Raw genomic sequence first — 20,764 nt, 5'->3', positions numbered from 1 at the left:
AACATGTAATATCCAACGTTTCGACAGCCAAGCTGTCTTCATCAGGGTTTAAGGTATATTTTTGCTCTGATATGCACTGTCAACTGTGGGACCTTATATAGACAGGTGTGTGCCTTTCCAAATCATGTCCAATAAATTGAATTTACCACAGGTGGACTCCAAGTTGTAGAAACATCTCAAGGATGATCAATGGGAACAGGATGCTCCTGCTCCTGCTATGAGACTTCTCTGTTTCGAGTCTCATAGCAAAGGGACTGATTACTAATGTAAATAAGGTATTTGTTTTTATTTTTAATAAAATTGCAAACATAAAAAAAAAAAAAAAAAACTGTTTTCACTTTGTCATTATGTGGTATTGTATGTAGATTGATGAGGAGAAAAAATTATTTAATTCATTTTATAATAAGGCTGTAATGTAACAAAATGTGGAAAAGGGCAAGGGGTCTGAATACTTTCCAAATGCAGAACCACTTTCGACTTCGGTGATGTCATTTACAAAATAGCCTCCAAAACCCTACTCAATAAATTGGATGCAGTCTATCACAGTGCCATCCGTTTTGTCACCAAAGCCCCATATACTACCCACCACTGCGACCTGTACACTCTCGTTGGCTGGCCCTCGCTTCATACTCGTCACCAAACCCACTGGTTCCAGGTCATCTACAAGACCCTGCTAGGTAAAGTCCCCCCTTATCTCAGCTCGCTGGTCACCATAGCAGCACCTACCTGTAGCATGCGCTCCAGCAGGTTTATCTCTCTGGTCACCCCCAAAACCAATTCTTCCTTTGGCAGCCTCTCCTTCCAGTTCTCTGCTGCCAATGACTGGAACGAACTACAAAAATCTCTGAAACTGGAAACACCTATCTCCCTCACTAGCTTTAAGCACCAGCTGTCAGAGCAGCTCATAGATTACTGCACCTGTACATAGCCCATCTATAATTTAGCCCAAACAACTACCTCTTTACCTACTGTATTTATTTATTAATTTATTTTGCTCCTTTGCACCCCATTATTTCTGTCTCTACTTTGCACTTTCTTCCACTGCAAACCAACCATTCCAGTGTTTTTTTAGTTTTTATTTTACTTGCTGTGTTGTACTCACTTCGCCTCCATGGCCTTTTATATTTTTATTTATTTATACATATATTTGTTTGCCTTCACCTCCCTTATCTCACCTCACTTGCTCACATTGTATATAGACTTATTTTTTGTCACTGTATTATTGACTATATGTTTGTTTTACTCCATGTGTAACTATGTGTTGTTGTATGTGTCGAACTGCTTTGCTTTATCTTGGCCAGGTCGCAATTGTAAATGAGAACGTGTTCTCAATTTGCCTACCTGGTTAAATAAAGGTTAAATAAAAAATAAAAAAACAGATGGGTCTTCCACTTTTAAAACATATTTATTTCATATATATAATAGGTCTATTTATTGGGTTCTTTAAATGCCTTATGATTGCATTCATATCAGAATAAATGTTTTAAATAATAAAGAATGAATTCTAAAGGTCAGTGTGTCGATCTCTAAAGGTTTGCAGGCTGTGCTTCAGTCGCCCTATGCTGTTTATCAGACTGATATGTAACTGTGGTATTGATTCAGTGTTGTGGTTCTGACTGTGTGTGTCTCAGGGGTGATCTGTGCCCCCCCCTGTGACAGGCTGGCGGTGGGAGGTGGGAGGACATGATGCTAGGCACAACACATGGACGTGGCTGGGAACACATTCCTAAACACTATGGGCCCATACTTGCAAAGATGAGCAACCGTTAAAATGTGTAAACAGTTTCAAAATGTGAATCAGTCAATTTAAATCGTTAATTTACTTGCGAGTGACAAAATGCTAAATTGTAGTTGGTCCCATCAGATAACATGGCACGTGTTAGCTCTATGCTAACCTCAGGTGGCAGTGATTATATCCTGGAACAAATTCTTCATCAGCATATCAAAGATGTTAGACTTTATATCCACCAACCAATGGTATTTCCTAACGGTCTCCTGTCGGGTCCTTTCCTAACGGTCTCCTGTCAGGTCCTTTCCTAACGGTCTCCTGTCAGGTCCTTTCCTAACGGTCTCCTGTCAGGTCCTTTCCTAACGGTCTCCTGTCAGGTCCTTTCCTAACGGTCTCCTATCAGGTCCTTTCCTAACGGTCTCCTGTCAGGTCCTTTCCTAACGGTCTCCTGTCAGGTCCTTTCCTAACAGTCTCCTGTCAGGTCCTTTCCTAACGGTCTCCTGTCAGGTTCTTTCCTAACGGTCTCCTGTCAGGTCCTTTCCTAACAGTCTCCTGTCAGGTTCTTTCCTAACGGTGTCCTGTCAGGTCCTTTCCTAACGGTCTCCTGTCAGGTCCTTTCCTAACAGTCTCCTGTCAGGTCCTTTCCTAACAGTCTCCTGTCAGGTCCTTTCCTAACGGTCTCCTGTCAGGTCCTTTCCTAACGGTTATGTAGTAACAGTCTCACTGTGGTCAGTCTTCTCCTTCTGTGTATTGTATTTAATTGCTCCACTTCTCTCCAAAACCAAAGAGTGAAGAAATGTCCTCAATTTAGAATCTATCCATCCAGATTTTATTCTAAGAATCCGTGTTTTCCTTGAGGCATATATCAGACATTCTCTAGCGATCTCCTAGAACCCCATTCAGTAGTCACTATTGTATAGTAAGCACGTCTGTTTCACAGCGGCAGAGGGACGCCACTCTTGGTAAACTGTTTTTAATGACGGTACTGTTACACTGGTCTTCAAGTGGTCATTTAACTGATTAATAAACCACAGGAATCCAACATATCTACCAAAACAAGTGACATGCCGTTTGTAGTCATAAACACACCGATTCTTTATTCTCCAACACGTGAACCAATTTAATGGTTTGCAGGGTTTCTAATCGTTAGAGAGTAGGCGACACGACATCCTTGAGCAAAGAATGTTCCCAGACACCAAAGGCAAAGCCAGGGCCATATATCACAGCCTGGATCAGTCATGTCTGTTGTTGGTTGTGGTTGTCATGCTTAGGTTTCTCTCTCTCTCTTCGTCTTCACCGTGGAGACGATAAACCAGACACAAATTCCAGAAGGTTATAAAAAAAAATACAAAGAAAACATACAGGCAAGTCGATTCAGACGTTTCCCCGGTGGATATACTCCACGTCTCCACATACTAGGGCCTTCAGAAGGTATTCATAGCCCTTAACTTATTCCACATTTTGTTGTGTTACAGCCCGGATTCAGAATGGATTAAAAAATATATATATATTCTCTTCCATCTACACACAATACCCCATAATAAAGTGAAAACAGAAATTCATATCTAATTTACATAAATATTCACACCTGAGTCAAGTTGTAGAAGGAGATTTGGCAGCGATTACAGCTGAGAGTCTTTCTGGGTAAATCTCTAAGAGGTTTAGTGTTTTAGGTTATTGTCCTGCTGAAAGGTGAATTCATCTCCCAGTGTCTGGTGGAAAGCGGACTGAACCAGGTTTTCCTCTAGGATTTTGCCTGTGATTAGCTACATTCAGTTTCTTTTTTTTAAACTCCCCATTCCTTAACGATGACAAGCATACCCATAACATGATGCAGCCACCACTATGCTTGAACATATGGGCAGTGGTCCTTTGTATTCAGGACAAACAGTTTTTGCAAAATAACTTTAGTGACTTGTTGCAAACAGGATGCATGTTTTGGAATATTTGTATTCTGTACAGGCTTCCTTCTTTTCACTCGGTCAATTAGGTTAATATTGTGGAGCTACTATGCTCAAAGGGATATTCCATTTTATTTTACCCATCTACCAATAGGTGCCCTTCTTTGCGAGGCATTAGAAAACCTCCCTGGTCTTTGTGGTTGAATCTGTGTTGGAATTCACTGCTCGTCTAAAGGACCTTACAGATAATTCACGTCTGTAGCCATGAAGTTTTGAAAGGCTGGTCATGGCTCACATCAACACCATCATCCCGGAAACCCTAGACCCACTCCAATTTGCATACCGCCCCAACAGATCCACAGATGATGTGATCTCTATTGCACTCCACACTGCCCTTTCCCACCTGGACAAGAGGAACACCTATGTGAGAATGCTATTCATTGACTACAGCTCAGCGTTCAACATCATTGTCCCCTCCAAGCTCATCAATAAGATAAGGACCCCGGGACTTAACACCTCCCTCTGCAACTGGATCCTGGACTTCCTTACGGGCTGTCCCCAGGTGGTAAGGGTAGGCAAAACACGCTGATCCTCAACAAGGGGGCCCGTCAGGGGTGCGTGGTCAGTCCCCTCCTGTACTCCCTGTTCACTCATGTGTACCGTAACACCCTGTATATAGCCTCCACATTGACTCTGTACCGTAACACCCTGTATATAGCCTCCACATTGACTCTGTACCGTAACACCCTGTATATAGCCTCCACATTGTTATTTCATTGTTACTTTTTTTTATTTGTACTTTAGTTTATTTAGTAAGTAGAAAAGCCAAGCTACGGTGAAGGAATACAAATCTGACGGGGTCAAACACTAAAGAAGAAGAACAAAATGGGAATAGAGTCTAAGATGAACAAACAAAGTCAAGCATTTAAGAAAAAGTTTTATTTTCAAAAAGGGACAAACTGTCCAAAAAGGGACTTGGATGAAATGAACAGCTTTTTAAAAACGGTCAGTTAGAGAGGGACAATGAAAGGGAAAAATCAAACTGCTCTGGTTTGCTCTCCATTCAAGAATGTAATAAATGCCCATTGTTGCCATGTCTTTACTTAGATTAATGCATTTACACCAGAGAAGCTGTGTTCTGTTGGTGGCCTTGGTTTTTTTTTCTTCAATGAGATGATGTCAACGTAAGCAAATGAAGGCAGATAGCAGAAGAATACATTATGCAGCGTTTTAAAGTATACCCAAATCAGATCGTAAACAGACGGTGTGAACGGGGCCGGCTGTAGAGACAGATCAGCTCTACTAGTTCCGTATCTTCATCACAGCATCCAGGCCGTTATTTTGTTCAAAAAGGTCTGCTTGAGGACTTAATGGAGGTAAACACACAACTTCTGAGTCTTTCTGCATAAATATATGACGTTTTTACCCATAAAAATATCATGTCGTCTCAGTCACAACGATCATATGGATATTTTTCTAATTAATTTTGTTTTAGTGGCATTTCATAGTCCAATGGAAAATACTGGAGAGAAAAAGCTTTCATAATACGTCTACATTTATCTATTACAAAGGTTTCAATATTAAAAATAAAAAAAAATACGCAATTTGCATTTTCTTAATAAAATAATTTCAGTGACACAGATTTAGAATTCTTTCTTTCAATCTACACAAATGATTTATAAAATAGAGTGATTCTCTATGGTAACATTATAGATAGCAGTATCTACAGCAGACCCAGAACTCTACATTTTGATTTTTAAAATAGGAAGGTTACACAATACAGCTCAAACAGAAGCACTGTGCTGCTGGCCTAGTAGAGATGGCTAGACGTTGGCCTAGTAGAGATGGCTAGACGTTGGCCTAGTAGAGATGGCTAGACGTTGGCCTAGTAGAGATGGCTAGACGTTGGCCGAATCGACCCCTCAACCCTACACACGTGTGGAGAGTTGATTGGATTTGACAGGGGCAGTCAATATGGTAATAGCTCCCCCTTTGCACTGATAAGCTAGGTGGAAGTGTCATTATATTGCTTATACCAATCAAATCACCTCAGATCTCCACAATGGCGTAGGGTTTAGGGATTGATTTGGGATTGGGCCATAGCCCTCCTGAGTAAACACCACCTCTCTCTTATTGCCCAACATGTAAGAAATTAGATCAAACTACTAAAATAATGTTACCAAAATGTTGTTTAACCAATAAGAGAACAGATATTAAATACTTTCCCAATGGTCTTTTATATAATCCCATATTGCTGACCATGTCTAATACGGATTCAGTTCCAAATGGCACCCTATCCTCTATATAGTGCACTACTTTAGACCAGAGCCCATAGGGTACTACAGTATATAGGGAATAGGGTTTGGGACACATATTGCACTTCCAGGTTATAAATATCAAATCAGTGCTGCTTCAGCACAGCTTTAGTGGGTTTTTCATCTGAAAATAAATAGAAAATCATAAAAGAAATACATTAAAATAATAATATATAGATAAAAGTTATAGGTGTTTTGAATACCATTTTTGGTTTCTCAGAGTATTCATTAATACCCAGCTGTACTATTCTTAGTTTCGGAGGTTGACATTTAGCGATATATAAAACCCAACACGTGTTATTTCAGAGTTTTGATGTCTTCACTATTATTCTACAAAGTAGAAAATGACTTATTTTAATCTCACTTTTATGAAATGTTAGCTGCCATTTCATATAGCGATAATTACCAAGTGAAACGTTAGCTGCCATTTCATATAGCGATAATTACCAAGTGAAACGTTAGCTGCCATTTCATAGCGATAATTACCAACTGCTTTGCTAACATTTAGAAGGCAAGAGAGAAATCACAGCTTCTTCCAACAGAAGTCTGTTTACACTGACCCCCATCCCCCCTAATTCCCTACATAGTCCAGAAAACAGTTGGCGGTTCAGGTCCCGATAGTTAACCCCTGACGGCTTCTTCCAACAGCTGATTGTCTGTGAACGTTGCAGGGGGTTCTGGGTCAGATTCTGACAGACCAATCAGAGACTCCAGGGGGCAGGTCCCGGGGTCGCTGGCCTGTGATTGGCTGCTGGGGTAACTAGGCAACTGGAAGTGAAAGAAGTTGTCCATGTGTTGGTACTCTGTTAGGGAGTTGTAGAGGGAGGAAGGACCCAGACAGAAACCATCAAAGAACTCCAGGTCAGACTCTGAGGACAGGCTGAGGTCCATGTAGCTGGCAGCGGTGCCGTCTACTGAGGGGGATGGGGTGTTGGGGCAGTCTACGGAGGGGGATGGGGGGTTGGGGAAGTCTACGGAGGGAGATGGGGCGTTGGGGAAGTCTACGGAGGGGGATGGGGCGTTGGGGAAGTCTACGGAGGGGGATGGGGCGTTGGGGAAGTCTACGGAGGGGGATGGGGCGTTGGGGAAGTCTACGGAGGGGGATGGGGCGTTGGGGAAGTCTACGGAGGGGGATGGGGCGTTGGGGAAGTCTACGGAGGGGGATGGGGCGTTGGGGAAGTCTACGGAGGGGGATGGGGCGTTGGGGAAGTCTACGGAGGGGGATGGGGCGTTGGGGAAGTCTACGGAGGGGGATGGGGCGTTGGGGAAGTCTACGGAGGGGGATGGGGCGTTGGGGAAGTCTACGGAGGGGGATGGGGGGTTAGAGATACTGCAGCTGCTGTGGTGGTGGAACAGACCGTTGCCTAGGTTAGCGTTATCATCTATCCCTGGTGATATGGCCATGGCCCGGTTGTCTGTGTGCGCCTCTAGATTGTCATTCTCCTCTGGGAAGTCTGCCGTGCTAAACCCTGCCAACATCCAGGCTGTTGTCGTCATGGACGACGCCTGCTTCTGCTGCTGTAGCCATTGCTTGGGGCAACAGCGGTTGTCATTAACAACGTAGTTATTTACGTTATAGTCGTTGTCGCTGAAGCTGAGGACGCGGCGCTGTCCGTTTTCATCCGCATCGTCCTCCCGGCCTAAACCCGCCCCTTCCTCTGAGTCCTCACTCCCCCCCGAGGAGACAGAGGAGTCTGTCATGTCGCTGCTACAGCTGTTCTCCCCGACCGCCGCCAGCTCTGAGCTGAAGTAGAAGGAGGGGCCATCTGGGATGGAGGGGAGGTCGGACAGGGGGTTGTGGGCGTGGGCTGGGGCGGTCTCTCCCAGGTCCTCTTCCTCTGGTCCAGACGTCTCCTCCAGTCTCTTCTCCAGCTCTAGCTTCATGATGGTGTGGATGTAGTGGGTCTGAACCCGGCTAGAGTTGAACTCTATACGGCCGTCCAGGTTACCGCAACCATCCTTAGTGCAGCCGCAGGGAAATGACGAGTGGTCCATCTGGGGAGAGAAGAGGACGTTCAAAATCAGGTTCTGCTTTGTCACGGAGGGATCAGAATATTGTAGTACAGTGGACAACTAACCACTGCTCATATTGTTAGGAATATAAAGTATTTACAGTTTACTGTTAACATTGAAGTTGAAGAAATGATATGTGAGTGTCTTACCTGACACTTGATGCCTGCCAGGCTGCAGGCGCAGGTCTCTGGCTCACAGAAGCCCTGACAGTCACAGCCACAGTCCTCCCTGGACACTCTCAGCTGCTGGAGCTTCCTCTTCTCCTCCTTATCGATCTTCACCCCCGCAGCCTTCAGCAGGGCTTGTCTCCTCTTGGAGGGGTAGGGGTGGAGGAAGGAGACGTCGTCTAGGTTACAGCTGCTAATGTCCAGCTCGTCCTCTGGGATGTCTTCGACGGTGAGGCGGTCAGCCTCCTCTGACTCCACTGTGCCTCCCTTGGTCAGCTGGGAGGGAGAGACGGGGGGGGTTAGGATAATTGTGATGCATGTGTGGGTGTGGGTTTTCTCTAGAAAAGAGAGCTAGAATACCCCTTGTTATAGAACTCAAACCTTTACACTACCAGGAATATAACCTTTACACTACCAGGAATAAAACCTTTACACTACCAGGAATAAAACCTTTACACTACCAGGAATAAAACCTTCCACCAGCAGACACTGCTGCATATTAGCTTCATAACTAGCTAATCCACATATGGGACCTGTGTGTGTGTGAGTGTGAGTGTGAGTGTGTGTGTGTGTGTGTGTGTGTGTGTCCCAGGGCTCACTTTCTGTTTCAGAGCGTCTAGTTTCTCCTCTCGGAGGCGGTTGAGGAGTTTCTCCTCTCGGAGGATGCGTTGCTCCACAGCGTACTCTTCCAGGGTGTACCTGTGGAGGGCGCTGTGGCGCTGCATCATGCCCAGGGAACAGCCCCCTCTACTGGGCACGCTGCTGAAGCCCTGGCACCGCGGGAAGAGAAACACTGTCACCGTGTCAAAGGTCACGTTGCCCCGCACTAGCCGTTCACGCTTAGCCTTCTTCGGGATGGACTTGGCTAGAGAGAGAGAGAGAGAGAGTTGGTGTTATCACTGGTCATTACTTAATAAGAGCTTTCAAGAACAAGAGACATTAAGGGAATTGCAGTTTGTCAAAGTAACTGCACTGCCTTCTACTGCCACTAGATGGTAGCATAAATCAGATAAGACACTTTAGTCATAAGCCTTCCACCTAGTCACAGATATTTAGGAGACCTCGGGAGGATGGGGGGGGGGGGGAGCTGGGGGGGGGGGGGGGGGGAGGGTGAAGGGGGGACGGAGGGAGGGTATAGGAAGGGCCCGTCAGTAATCATTCACTGTTAGTCTACACCTGTTGTTTACAAAGAATGTGACAAATGAAATGTGATTGGATTAAAGACCAAAAGTGAGAAGGAGAGAACCAGAAAGGACCCAGGACAGGGGGAGATGTCTAACCCCAGTATGAGGACCTGTGGCTGGGCCTCAACCTGTCCTCACCTGACCCTGACCCCTGACCCTAACCCAGTATGAGGACCTGTGGCTGGGCCTCAACCTGTCCTCACCTAACCCTGACCCCTGACCCTAACCCTAACCCCAGTATGAGGACCTGTGGCTGGGCCTCAACCTGTCCTCACCTAACCCTGACCCCTGCCCTAACCCTAACCCCAGTATGAGGACCTGTGGCTGGGCCTCAACCTGTCCTCACCTAACCCTGACCCCTGACCCTAACCCAGTATGAGGACCTGTGGCTGGGCCTCAACCTGTCCTCACCTAACCCTGACCCCTGACCCTAACCCAGTATGAGGACCTGTGGCTGGGCCTCAACCTGTCCTCACCTAACCCTGACCCCTGACCCTGACCCCAGTATGAGGACCTGTGGCTGGGCCTCAACCTGTCCTCACCTAACCCTGACCCCTGACCCTAACCCAGTATGAGGACCTGTGGCTGGGCCTCAACCTGTCCTCACCTAACCCTGACCCCTGACCCTGACCCCAGTATGAGGACCTGTGGCTGGGCCTCAACCTGTCCTCACCTAACCCTGACCCCTGACCCTGACCCCAGTATGAGGACCTGTGGCTGGGCCTCAACCTGTCCTCACCTAACCCTGACCCCTGACCCTAACCCAGTATGAGGACCTGTGGCTGGGCCTCAACCTGTCCTCACCTAACCCTGACCCCTGACCTCTGACCCAGCAGGAAATAGGAGATGGTGCTGCCGTCTGTAGCCACCACAGAGCAGATCACCCTATTGGCCCTGGTCTAAGAGCAACCTATACCCTATTGGCCCTGGTCTAATTGCACCCTATTGGCCCTGGTCTAAAGGCACCCTATTGGCCCTGGTCTAAAGGCACCCTATTGGCCCTGGTCTAAAGGCACCCTATTGGCCCTGGTCTAAAGGCACCCTATTGGCCCTGGTCTAAAGGCACCCTATTGGCCCTGGTCTAATTGCACCCTATTGGCCCTGGTCTAATTGCACCCTATTGGCCCTGGTCTAATTGCACCCTATTGGCCCTGGTCTAATTGCACCCTATTGGCCCTGGTCTAAAGGCACCCTATTGGCCCTGGTCTAATTGCACCCTATTGGCCCTGGTCTAAAGGCACCCTATTGGCCCTGGTCTAAAGGCACCCTATTGGCCCTGGTCTAAAGGCACCCTATTGGCCCTGGTCTAAAGGCACCCTATTGGCCCTGGTCTAAAGGCACCCTATTGGCCCTGGTCTAAAGGCACCCTATTGGCCCTGGTCTAAAGGCACCCTATTGGCCCTGGTCTAAAGGCACCCTATTGGCCCTGGTCTAAAGGCACCCTATTGGCCCTGGTCTAAAGGCACACTATTGGCCCTGGTCTAAAGGCACCCTATTGGCCCTGGTCTAAAGGCACCCTATTGGCCCTGGTCTAATTGCACCCTATTGGCCCTGGTCTAATTGCACCCTATTGGCCCTGGTCTAAAGGCACCCTATTGGCCCTGGTCTAAAGGCACCCTATTGGCCCTGGTCTAAAGGCACCCTATTGGCCCTGGTCTAAAGGCACCCTATTGGCCCTGGTCTAAAGGCACCCTATTGGCCCTGGTCTAATTGCACCCTATTGGCCCTGGTCTAATTGCACCCTATTGGCCCTGGTCTAATTGCACCCTATTGGCCCTGGTCTAATTGCACCCTATTGGCCCTGGTCTAAAGGCACCCTATTGGCCCTGGTCTAATTGCACCCTATTGGCCCTGGTCTAAAGGCACCCTATTGGCCCTGGTCTAAAGGCACCCTATTGGCCCTGGTCTAAAGGCACCCTATTGGCCCTGGTCTAAAGGCACCCTATTGGCCCTGGTCTAAAGGCACCCTATTGGCCCTGGTCTAAAGGCACCCTATTGGCCCTGGTCTAAAGGCACCCTATTGGCCCTGGTCTAAAGGCACCCTATTGGCCCTGGTCTAAAGGCACCCTATTGGCCCTGGTCTAAAGGCACACTATTGGCCCTGGTCTAAAGGCACCCTATTGGCCCTGGTCTAAAGGCACCCTATTGGCCCTGGTCTAAAGGGTGCCATTTGCAGCACAGACAGAGCCTGTTTCAGTGTGACATCCATCCACCTGATAACAACAGGAGGACAAACTCTCCACTCTGACTCTGAAGGTCTGTTATACTACCAGTTCAAAATGGTGTTCAACTATCTCCTTTGGATTAACAAAGTATCACCCTTCATCTCATGCTCCAACATGCCTTCCCCTCCCTCTCCTCCCTCCCCAGTCTCTTCCAGACAGGCAGCACTCCTCCCTCTCCTGTCTCTTCCAGACAGGCAGCACTCCTCTCTCTCCTCCCTCCCCAGTCTCTTCCAGACAGGCAGCACTCCTCCCTCCCCAGTCTCTTCCAGGCAGGCAGCACTCCTCTCTCTCCTCCCTCCCCAGTCTCTTCCAGACAGGCAGCACTCCTCCCTCTCCTGTCTCTTCCAGACAGGCAGCACTCCTCCCTCTCCTCCCTCCCCAGTCTCTTCCAGGCAGGCAGCACTCTTCTCTCTCCTCCCTCCCCAGTCTCTTCCAGGCAGGCAGCACTCCTCCCTCTCCTCCCTCCCCAGTCTCTTCCAGGCAGGCAGCACTCCTCTCTCTCCTCCCTCCCCAGTCTCTTCCAGACAGGCAGCACCTGTGCTGGGTGTGTGCCTAGGGCCCAGACAAGGCTCTGTGTGTTCTCTCTGCCTGGCCATCTGCCATCCTGCTCGCTCTCTGGCTCCCTGCCCTGCCATCCTGGGAACCCTAACAACCGTTTGCCCTTCTGGCCAACCCTCCACTGACCCAAAACCAGGGCCTGGAATATAAAGGTATTCAGACTGACAGACAGACATATGTTTTAATGAGCTGCTCTGTGTGAGGCAGTAAGCCTGCTTTAATGAGCTGCTCTGTGTGAGGCAGAAAGCCTGTTTTAATGAGCTGCTCTGTGTGAGGCAGTAAGTCTGTTTTAATGAGCTGCTCTGTGTGAGGCAGTAAGTCTGTTTTAATGAGCTGCTCTGTGTGAGGCAGTACGTCTGTTTTAATGAGCTGCTCTGTGTGAGGCAGTACGTCTGTTTTAATGAGCTGCTCTGTGTGAGGCAGTAAGTCTGTTTTAATGAGCTGCTCTGTGTGAGGCAGTAAGTCTGTTTTAATGAGCTGCTCTGTGTGAGGCAGTAAGCCTGTTTTAATGAGCTGCTCTGTGTGAGGCAGTAAGTCTGTTTTAATGAGCTGCTCTGTGTGAGGCAGTAAGTCTGTTTTAATGAACTGCTCTGTGTGAGGCAGTAAGTCTGTTTTAATGAGCTGCTCTGTGTGAGGCAGTAAGCCTGTTTTAATGAGCTGCTCTGTGTGAGGCAGTAAGCCTGTTTTAATGAGCTGCTCTGTGTGAGGCAGTAAGCCTGTTTTAATGAGCTGCTCTGTGTGAGGCAGTAAGTCTGTTTTAATGAGCTGCTCTGTGTGAGGCAGTAAGTCTGTTTTAATGAGCTGCTCTGTGAGAGGCAGTAAGTCTGTTTTAATGAGCTGCTCTGTGTGAGGCAGTAAGTCTGTTTTAATGAGCTGCAGGCACCACCAGCATAACATCCACTATCAGACATGATCATGACATAGTGAAGCCTGAGGAAGTAGATTAGATACTCACTGTTGCCATGTGTGTCTGGAGAGCCAGGGTTGCTGGGTGTTGAGTCAAGGGTGTCTGAGTAGCAGCTCTCGCCCTCCGAGTCCCACCCGGAGTAGGCTGAGGAGGACAGGGAGGAGGAAGAGGAGTAGCACTGGTCCTCATCATAGACCTCCTCATACTTCCTCTTCAGTAGACCGCTCATGGCTCTAGCTAGCATGGACCTGATCTGAGAAACACAGGGAGAGGAGACAGGGTTATTAGCATGGTGCTAGCTAGCATGGACCTGATCTGAGAAACACAGGGAGAGGAGACAGGGTTATTAGCATGGGGCTAGCTAGCATGGAGCTGATCTGAGGAACACAGGGAGAGGAGACAGGGTTATTAGCATGGTGCTAGCTAGCATGGACCTGATCTGAGGAAAACTGGGAGAGGAGACAGGGTTATTAGCATGGTGCTAACTAGCATGGAGCTGATCTGAGGAACACAGGGAGAGGGGGAGGGGTTAACATATTAGAATGTTTTTCAATTAGCATAATTGGCTAAATCAACATGTCACAACTGCAGTGTGTTGTGATTTCAGCAGACGTGATCACGGTGATGGGTCAATAGTATTATTACTACGCTCACGTTAAACACAAACTATCATCATATCATCTGATTATCATACTATGACTAATATCCTTAGGCTAATAGAATAACCCCTGGTGGTGCTCATGGGCTTATGCTCTGAAATCAGAGCATAGGCCTAAAAGGCTGGCCTTGCTACAACCATAGATGTCTGAGTGAAATGGTCTCTGCTCTGAGTACAAGCTATTTGTGTGTTCTGTGTGGCCCAGCAGAACACGCCTCGTGCTATAGAGGCGCTACAGAGGGCACTGCGAACGGCCCAGTAAATAACTGGGGCCAAGCTTCCTGCCATCCAGGACCTATATAATAGGCGGTGTCAGAGGAAAGACCATAAAATTGTCAGAGACTCCAGCAACCCCAGTTATAGACTGTTCTCTCTGCTACTGCACGGCAAGCGGTACCGGAGCGCCAAGTCTAGGACCAAAAGGCTCCTTAACAGCTTCTACCCCCAAGCCATGAGACTGCTGAACAATTAATAAAATGGCCACCCCACTGTACACTGCTGCTACTCTGTATTATCTATACAGTCACTTCACCCCTACCTACATGTACACTGCTGCTACTCTCTGTTTATTATCTATACAGTCACTTTACCCCTACCTACATGTACACTGCTGTTACTGTCTGTTTATTATCTATACATAGTCACTTTACCCCTACCTACATGTACACTGCTGCTACTCTCTGTTTATTATCTATACATAGTCACTTCACCCCTACCTACATGACTGTTATCTGGCTGGATTACACGTCGTCAGCACTGCAACAACTACTACATAAAAGGGCCTGAGTCACTAGCAGGGATGATGAGGTATGAGACATTTAGAAGGAGTGTTCAATGTGACAACATGAAGACAAAACTCAAAGGTCAGGAGGCCGACACCTCGGAGTCTGAACTGAGCACGTTCTGGAGGTGTAGTTTCTGAAGGAGGCAAGACAACATCCGAGAGATACTGTCTGTCGTCCCCTGACTAAGAGGTCATAATCGTAGAGCTGTAACCGTCCTAGAGGTACTGTCTGTCGTCCCCTGACTAAGAGGTCATAATCGTAGAGCTGTAACCGTCCTAGAGGTACTGTCTGTAGTCCCCTGACTAAGAGGTCATAATCATAGAGCTGTAACCGTCCTAGAGGTACTGTCTGTAGTCCCCTGACTAAGAGGTCCACACCACTGGGTTTCCAACACCACTAAACGCCGCCATAATCAGGAGGGAGACAGAGGGGGGGGGAGGAGGGAGAGAGAGGGGGGAGGAGGGAGAGAGAGGGGGGAGGGGGGAGATAGAGGGGGGAGGAGAGAGAGTGCAGTCTACAGGACAAGGTAGTGTGGTGCAGTCTACAAGACAAGGTAGTGTGGTGCAGTCTACAAGACAAGGTAGTGTGGTGCAGTCTACAAGACAAGGTAGGGTGGTGCAGTCTACAGGACAAGGTAGTGTGGTGCAGTCTACAAGACAAGGTAGTGTGGTGCAGTCTACAGGACAAGGTAGTGTGGTGCAGTCTACAAGACAAGGTAGTGTGGTGCAGTCTACAGGACAAGGTAGTGTGGTGCAGTCTACAGGACAAGGTAGTGTGGTGCAGTCTACAGGACAAGGTAGTGTGGTGCAGTCTACAGGACAAGGTAGTGTGGTGCAGTCTACAGGACAAGGTAGTGTGGTGCAGTCTACAAGACAAGGTAGTGTGGTGCAGTCTACAAGACAAGGTAGCGTGGTGCAGTCTACAAGACAAGGTAGCGTGGTGCAGTCTACAAGACAAGGTAGCGTGGTGCAGTCTACAGGACAAGGTAGCGTGGTGTAGTCTACAGGACAAGGTAGCGTGGTGTAGTCTACAGGACAAGGTAGCGTGGTGCAGTCTACAAGACAAGGTAGCGTGGTGCAGTCTACAGGACAAGGTAGCGTGGTGCAGTCTACAGGACAAGGTAGCGTGGTGCAGTCTACAGGACAAGGTAGCGTGGTGCAGTCTACGGGACAAGGTAGCGTGGTGCAGTCTACAAGACAAGGTAGCGTGGTGCAGTCTACAAGACAAGGTAGCGTGGTGCAGTCTACAGGACAAGGTAGTGTGGTGCAGTCTACAGGACAAGGTAGCGTGGTGCAGTCTACAGGACAAGGTAGCGTGGTGCAGTCTACAGGACAAGGTAGCGTGGTGCAGTCTACAGGACAAGGTAGTGTGGTGCAGTCTACAGGACAAGGTAGTGTGGTGCAGTCTACAAGACAAGGTAGTGTGGTGCAGTCTACAGGACAAGGTAGTGTGGTGCAGTCTACAGGACAAGGTAGTGTGGTGCAGTCTACAGGACAAGGTAGTGTGGTGCAGTCTACAGGACAAGGTAGTGTGGTGCAGTCTACAGGACAAGGTAGTGTGGTGCAGTCTACAGGACAAGGTAGTGTGGTGCAGTCTACAGGACAAGGTAGTGTGGTGCAGTCTACAAGACAAGGTAGTGTGGTGCAGTCTACAGGACAAGGTAGTGTGGTGCAGTCTACAGGACAAGGTAGCGTGGTGCAGTCTACAGGACAAGGTAGTGTGGTGCAGTCTACAGGACAAGGTAGTGTGGTGCAGTCTACAGGACAAGGTAGCGTGGTGCAGTCTACGGGACAAGGTAGCGTGGTGCAGTCTACAGGACAAGGTAGTGTGGTGCAGTCTACAGGACACTTGAGAACTCTGTCCATTAGACAAACCCTAGACCTGTGTAGCACAATGGAGCCAAGAATGCCTGCAAGAGGTTTCCAGTCAAACACTTTATATGTCACCGCTTCACTGATGTCTGATGACTCCTGCCGCTGCTCTAAGCTGTTTCACCACACGTCTATTTAAAGTCAATGATAATATTTATACACTGAGATAACAACTGCAGATGCATATCAAATCGGTAGGATTTGATTTTTAATTGAGTGTCTGAAACATTTCCAGAAGCCGAACTCAGCCCAGGGACGAGGAAACGAAGAAGAAGAGAAAGACTGTTAGTTCTCACACCTTAGTTCTGCTATCTGCTGTGGTAGGGATAATAAACCAGACACCAGCTTCTGTTCATCAACTCTTATTAACTCCCTGGAGACAGGAGTCTGCTCTGTGTGTGGTCAGACGGTCAGACACCACCCTCCTCTCACACAGAGGGACAGCACGCCCCACCCCACAATCCCACCCCACTCCCCCCTGTCTGCCTGTCCGGAGACAAAGCCGGGACCAACAACATTCACAGGAGACAGACAGGCTGTCTCTCTCCCAGCTGAGGAGCTGTGTCTGTCAGTTAAACAGTTTCCTGTGGTTGTGAAACATGTGCCGCAGTGCACAGGAAGTGGCTATTTAAAATAATCTATATACTGTCTCCGTGTCTGTCTCGGATTTCCTGGTTCCTGCAGCACCCCCGACCGCTATAGGTTAGTTCATTAGGAAGATCTGGACATGTAAGGGCCACTATGGGGTAGGGTACTACAAAGGGCACCAGTTGGGACACAGCCTAGGTAAGAAAGGAAACGAGGATGACTCCCACTGTGGAAGAGCTGCCAAAATATCATATGTCCTCTAATGCAACGTGTGAATTAGAGAATACGTTTCAACATACGGAACACGTTTCATTTCATAGCAAGCCACATTCAAAACACAAGCTGTCTGAGAAAATATGATACTTGTTGATTATCACAATTAAAATAAATTAAAATAAAATGTAAAATATATTTATCCCTGAACTGTAATTATGCTGCATGGTTATTAATCTGAAGGATCAGACCCTTTTCCCCCACATTTCTACCTAAAATGACCCAAATCTGTAGCTCAGGACCTGAAGCAAGAATATGCATATTCTTGATACCATTTGAAATAAAACACTTTTTAGTTTGTGTAGATGTGAAATGAATGTAAGAGAATATAACACATTAGATCTGGTAGAAGAAAATAAAGAGGAAAAAAAACATTTGTTTTTTGTACAGTCATCTTTGAAATGCAAGACAAAGGCCATAATGTATTATTCCAGCCCAGGCGCAATTTAGATTTTGGCCACTGGGTGGCAGCAGTGTATGTGCAAAGTTTTAGACTGATCCAAAGAACCATTGCATATCTGTTCAAAATGTTGTATAAAGACTGCCCAAATGTGCCTAATTGGTTTATTAATACATGTTCAAGTCCATAACTGTGCACTCTCCTCAAACAATAGCATGGTATTCTTTCACTGTAAATTGGACAGGGCAGTTAGCTTAAATTCTTGTTCATCTTTCTTCCCACATCAGATATTTCTATGTCCTGGGACATTTTTTTGTTACAAACTCATGCTAATCACATTAGCCGCCAGGGGACACCAATCCCGTAGAGTTTAACCATTATGATCCTGTAGAGGTTAACCATTATGATTAAATCAATAATTCCGTTTTAGATGCTCAGTAAAATACCAAAAGAGGAACTGCCTTAGTCACAATGAAAAGGCCAACTGACAAGATTAATACAAATAATAATCATGAGGACATGACAAACAAAATATCATTCAAAAGAAAGTTTCCCCGGTGGAATAGAAGCTCAGACTCCGTGCCGCGGTCTGGCTGTAAACAAAGGATCATTGAGCTGCTAGAGAACCGCTCCATGACGAGACGACTGGAGACGACTAGGCTATAGCCGACTACACACACCACAACAACTGCTGAGCAAAATACAGTGATACATTCCACTCATCGAAATATTACTATCCAAAAACATGCATTGAAAATAGCCAAGGCTTTCCAGACAACATAAAAACGCATGATTTGTTTGTCTTCTAAACATGGTGTTGCTCCAACGCAGAATAACCAATCTTCTAGTTAGTTATTAACTAACGAGCTTTAGGTGATTTTCAGCTAATCAGACAGAGATTGGACAATGAAAGGGATTCCTTTGAGCCAAGTGGCATATGAATGCCCCTGATTAATGGTCTGATACGTCAATCAACCAATCAATCATGTACGATCAAATAGCCCAATACAGAATCAATGCCTATTTCAATAACAATGCAATCAACACACATGGGCCATTTCATTTGAATAGAGCAGACTCATTTCTGATATGGCAGTCAATCATTATGTCACGTCTGATTATCCGTGGTCAGCTTCCCCATGTTGACCCGATCATTCCTCCGTGTGATGAATAATCATTTCTATGACAACACTTCCATCAACTGTGAGAGGACAGCTGACGCCGTAGTGGCTGCCTTCAGGAGTCGCTCCGGTTAACCCGAAATCACAGCGGAAAGACGCCGTCAACGGGGGTCAAAACTTGCCGAGCGACAGTAGAGAGTTCAATTCACATACACAGCGTCCTCCAATGTAATCCTCATGAGATTCTACAATACCGTTGTATCTGTTATGTTGTCCGACAGGAGAAACTGTACCTGCCTCCTGCTCTGTTGGCTGAAGAATGTGAGGAGAGTTGGAGCTAATAAGAGTTTAGAAAGAATCCGTCTCATTCTTTCTACGGAGTTCCTCGGCTGTATCCGGCCCAGACTACAGGCCAGGTCTCCAATTCAACAAAGGCAGGCATCAAGTTCATGTTTTGAAATAAGATTTGAAATATGACATGTATTATTGACACTGGCAGCTAAACGGTACACTAAATACACACGTAACTACCCGTCATAATGCCAGACAGACTATTTTCTGGCTATTTATTTGCTCACTTTACCAGCATTGATTGGCTTAATAAAGTGAGCGGATAAATTGACGCTTTTGATGGCGTTGACGCGGGGAGAAGTACGTTTCACTACCTTGTATTTTTAATTCCAGCCGTGAACACCTTTGATTTGGGCTTTACAGAGACGCTCGGCACCACTGGAGGCGAACTACTGAATACATGTATTCAACACATTGTAGGAAACCCAGAATTAAAACTACAACATCACCTAAATCAACTAGCCTATAATAGCCATATAATAGCCTAGCATGTGCATGGACATTGGCATGTCATTATAAAATCCTCAGCCTAGTTGATGAAATCTAGTCATATTCAGCAGAAAACAATATCCAATGTATTGTCCTCACCGGTGCTGCACGCAACACGTTACAATCACTTGGTTTATTAAAAGCCAAAACACCGACAAAAACTTGCTTACAACATAACAAAAGTAGTAATAGACCAACTCTGCTGAGAAGAAACGTTAGATTTATACAAATAGCGACCGTCAACTAAATGAACCAGTTCATTATATACCCTACCGTCAACATTTAAATACAACAGTTTTGTCTATAATGTCTGGGTCTGCAACAATGTAACCAACATATCGTGAGGAAAATGATTAGCGCCACTGCCGTTTCTACTACAGTGACATAGAACATAGAACATAGAATATCCAAACTATTTATATGTCTCCACCCCGAAGCTTTTACAACGTAAATGACCCAGAACGGTATTAAATAACCAACAGCGTCGCTACTCACCAATAACCCAGGTATCAGATCACCATTAGAGTAACGATGTATAATCCAAGAGACACCGTTGCGCTTTATGCTCGAACAGACCGCTCGCTTTTGTCTCTATTGTAGCCAGACAGCACCGTCCGTACCAGCCACGGTCTTTCTTCCCCTTGTCTGTGGCAGACTGCTCCGCTACGCAGCCTTATCGTCACTGGAGAACCCCCTCTGGCATGTGACGCAGGCGGTGACACAGAGAGACTGGCCAGCCCACGCTGCTTCCTGCCTTCCGAGAGAGAGAGAGACAACTTCCTGGTTTAACTGGGCTATTTCATTCCACTATCTATTCTGCCAGTAGAAAACAAAACAAATAGTGGAGGATGAATATTTAAAGTACATAACGTAAATGAATGGAGATGTGTTGAGGGAAAGAAATGGTATGGTACAATGGAAAGTGTAAGCTACAGAACATGTACTTCACTGTGTCCCATTCAGAATGATTTCTCCTGGGCAGGGATTTGTCTTGTCATGTCATCAGAGTCATGTCTCTGGGTGTTGCTGTTTCCAGCTAAAGGAGGAGTCTGTGTGACTCAGCTCAATATCAACCTGGTGTTGCTGGTTTCCAGTTAAGGGAGAAGCCTGTCTCACACACACACACACACACACACACACACACACACACACACACACACACACACACACACACACACACACACAGAGGGAGAGAGGTTCAGTGTTCTGACTGTTTAATCTCTAACAGA

General features: G+C 46.7%; 1 protein-coding gene across 1 annotated transcript; it reads right to left on the bottom strand.

Annotated features, from left to right (window-relative positions):
* Positions 1-4,550: 4,550 nt before the first annotated feature.
* Positions 4,551-20,464, bottom strand: csrnp1b (cysteine-serine-rich nuclear protein 1b). Its single transcript, XM_071327936.1, has 5 exons — positions 20,031-20,464; positions 13,048-13,252; positions 8,725-8,990; positions 8,108-8,401; positions 4,551-7,940 (listed from the first exon to the last, which is right to left on the bottom strand). The coding sequence occupies exons 2-5, from the start codon at positions 13,241-13,243 to the stop codon at positions 6,567-6,569; spliced, it is 2,130 nt and encodes a 709-aa protein (XP_071184037.1). The 5' UTR covers positions 13,244-13,252; positions 20,031-20,464; the 3' UTR covers positions 4,551-6,566.
* Positions 20,465-20,764: the final 300 nt, after the last annotated feature.

This window comes from Salvelinus alpinus, chromosome 10, assembly GCF_045679555.1.
Source record: "Salvelinus alpinus chromosome 10, SLU_Salpinus.1, whole genome shotgun sequence".
NCBI lineage: Eukaryota > Metazoa > Chordata > Actinopteri > Salmoniformes > Salmonidae > Salvelinus > Salvelinus alpinus.
The sequence above is the reverse complement of the archived record's forward strand: the minus strand, read 5'-3'. Positions and strand labels throughout refer to the sequence as shown.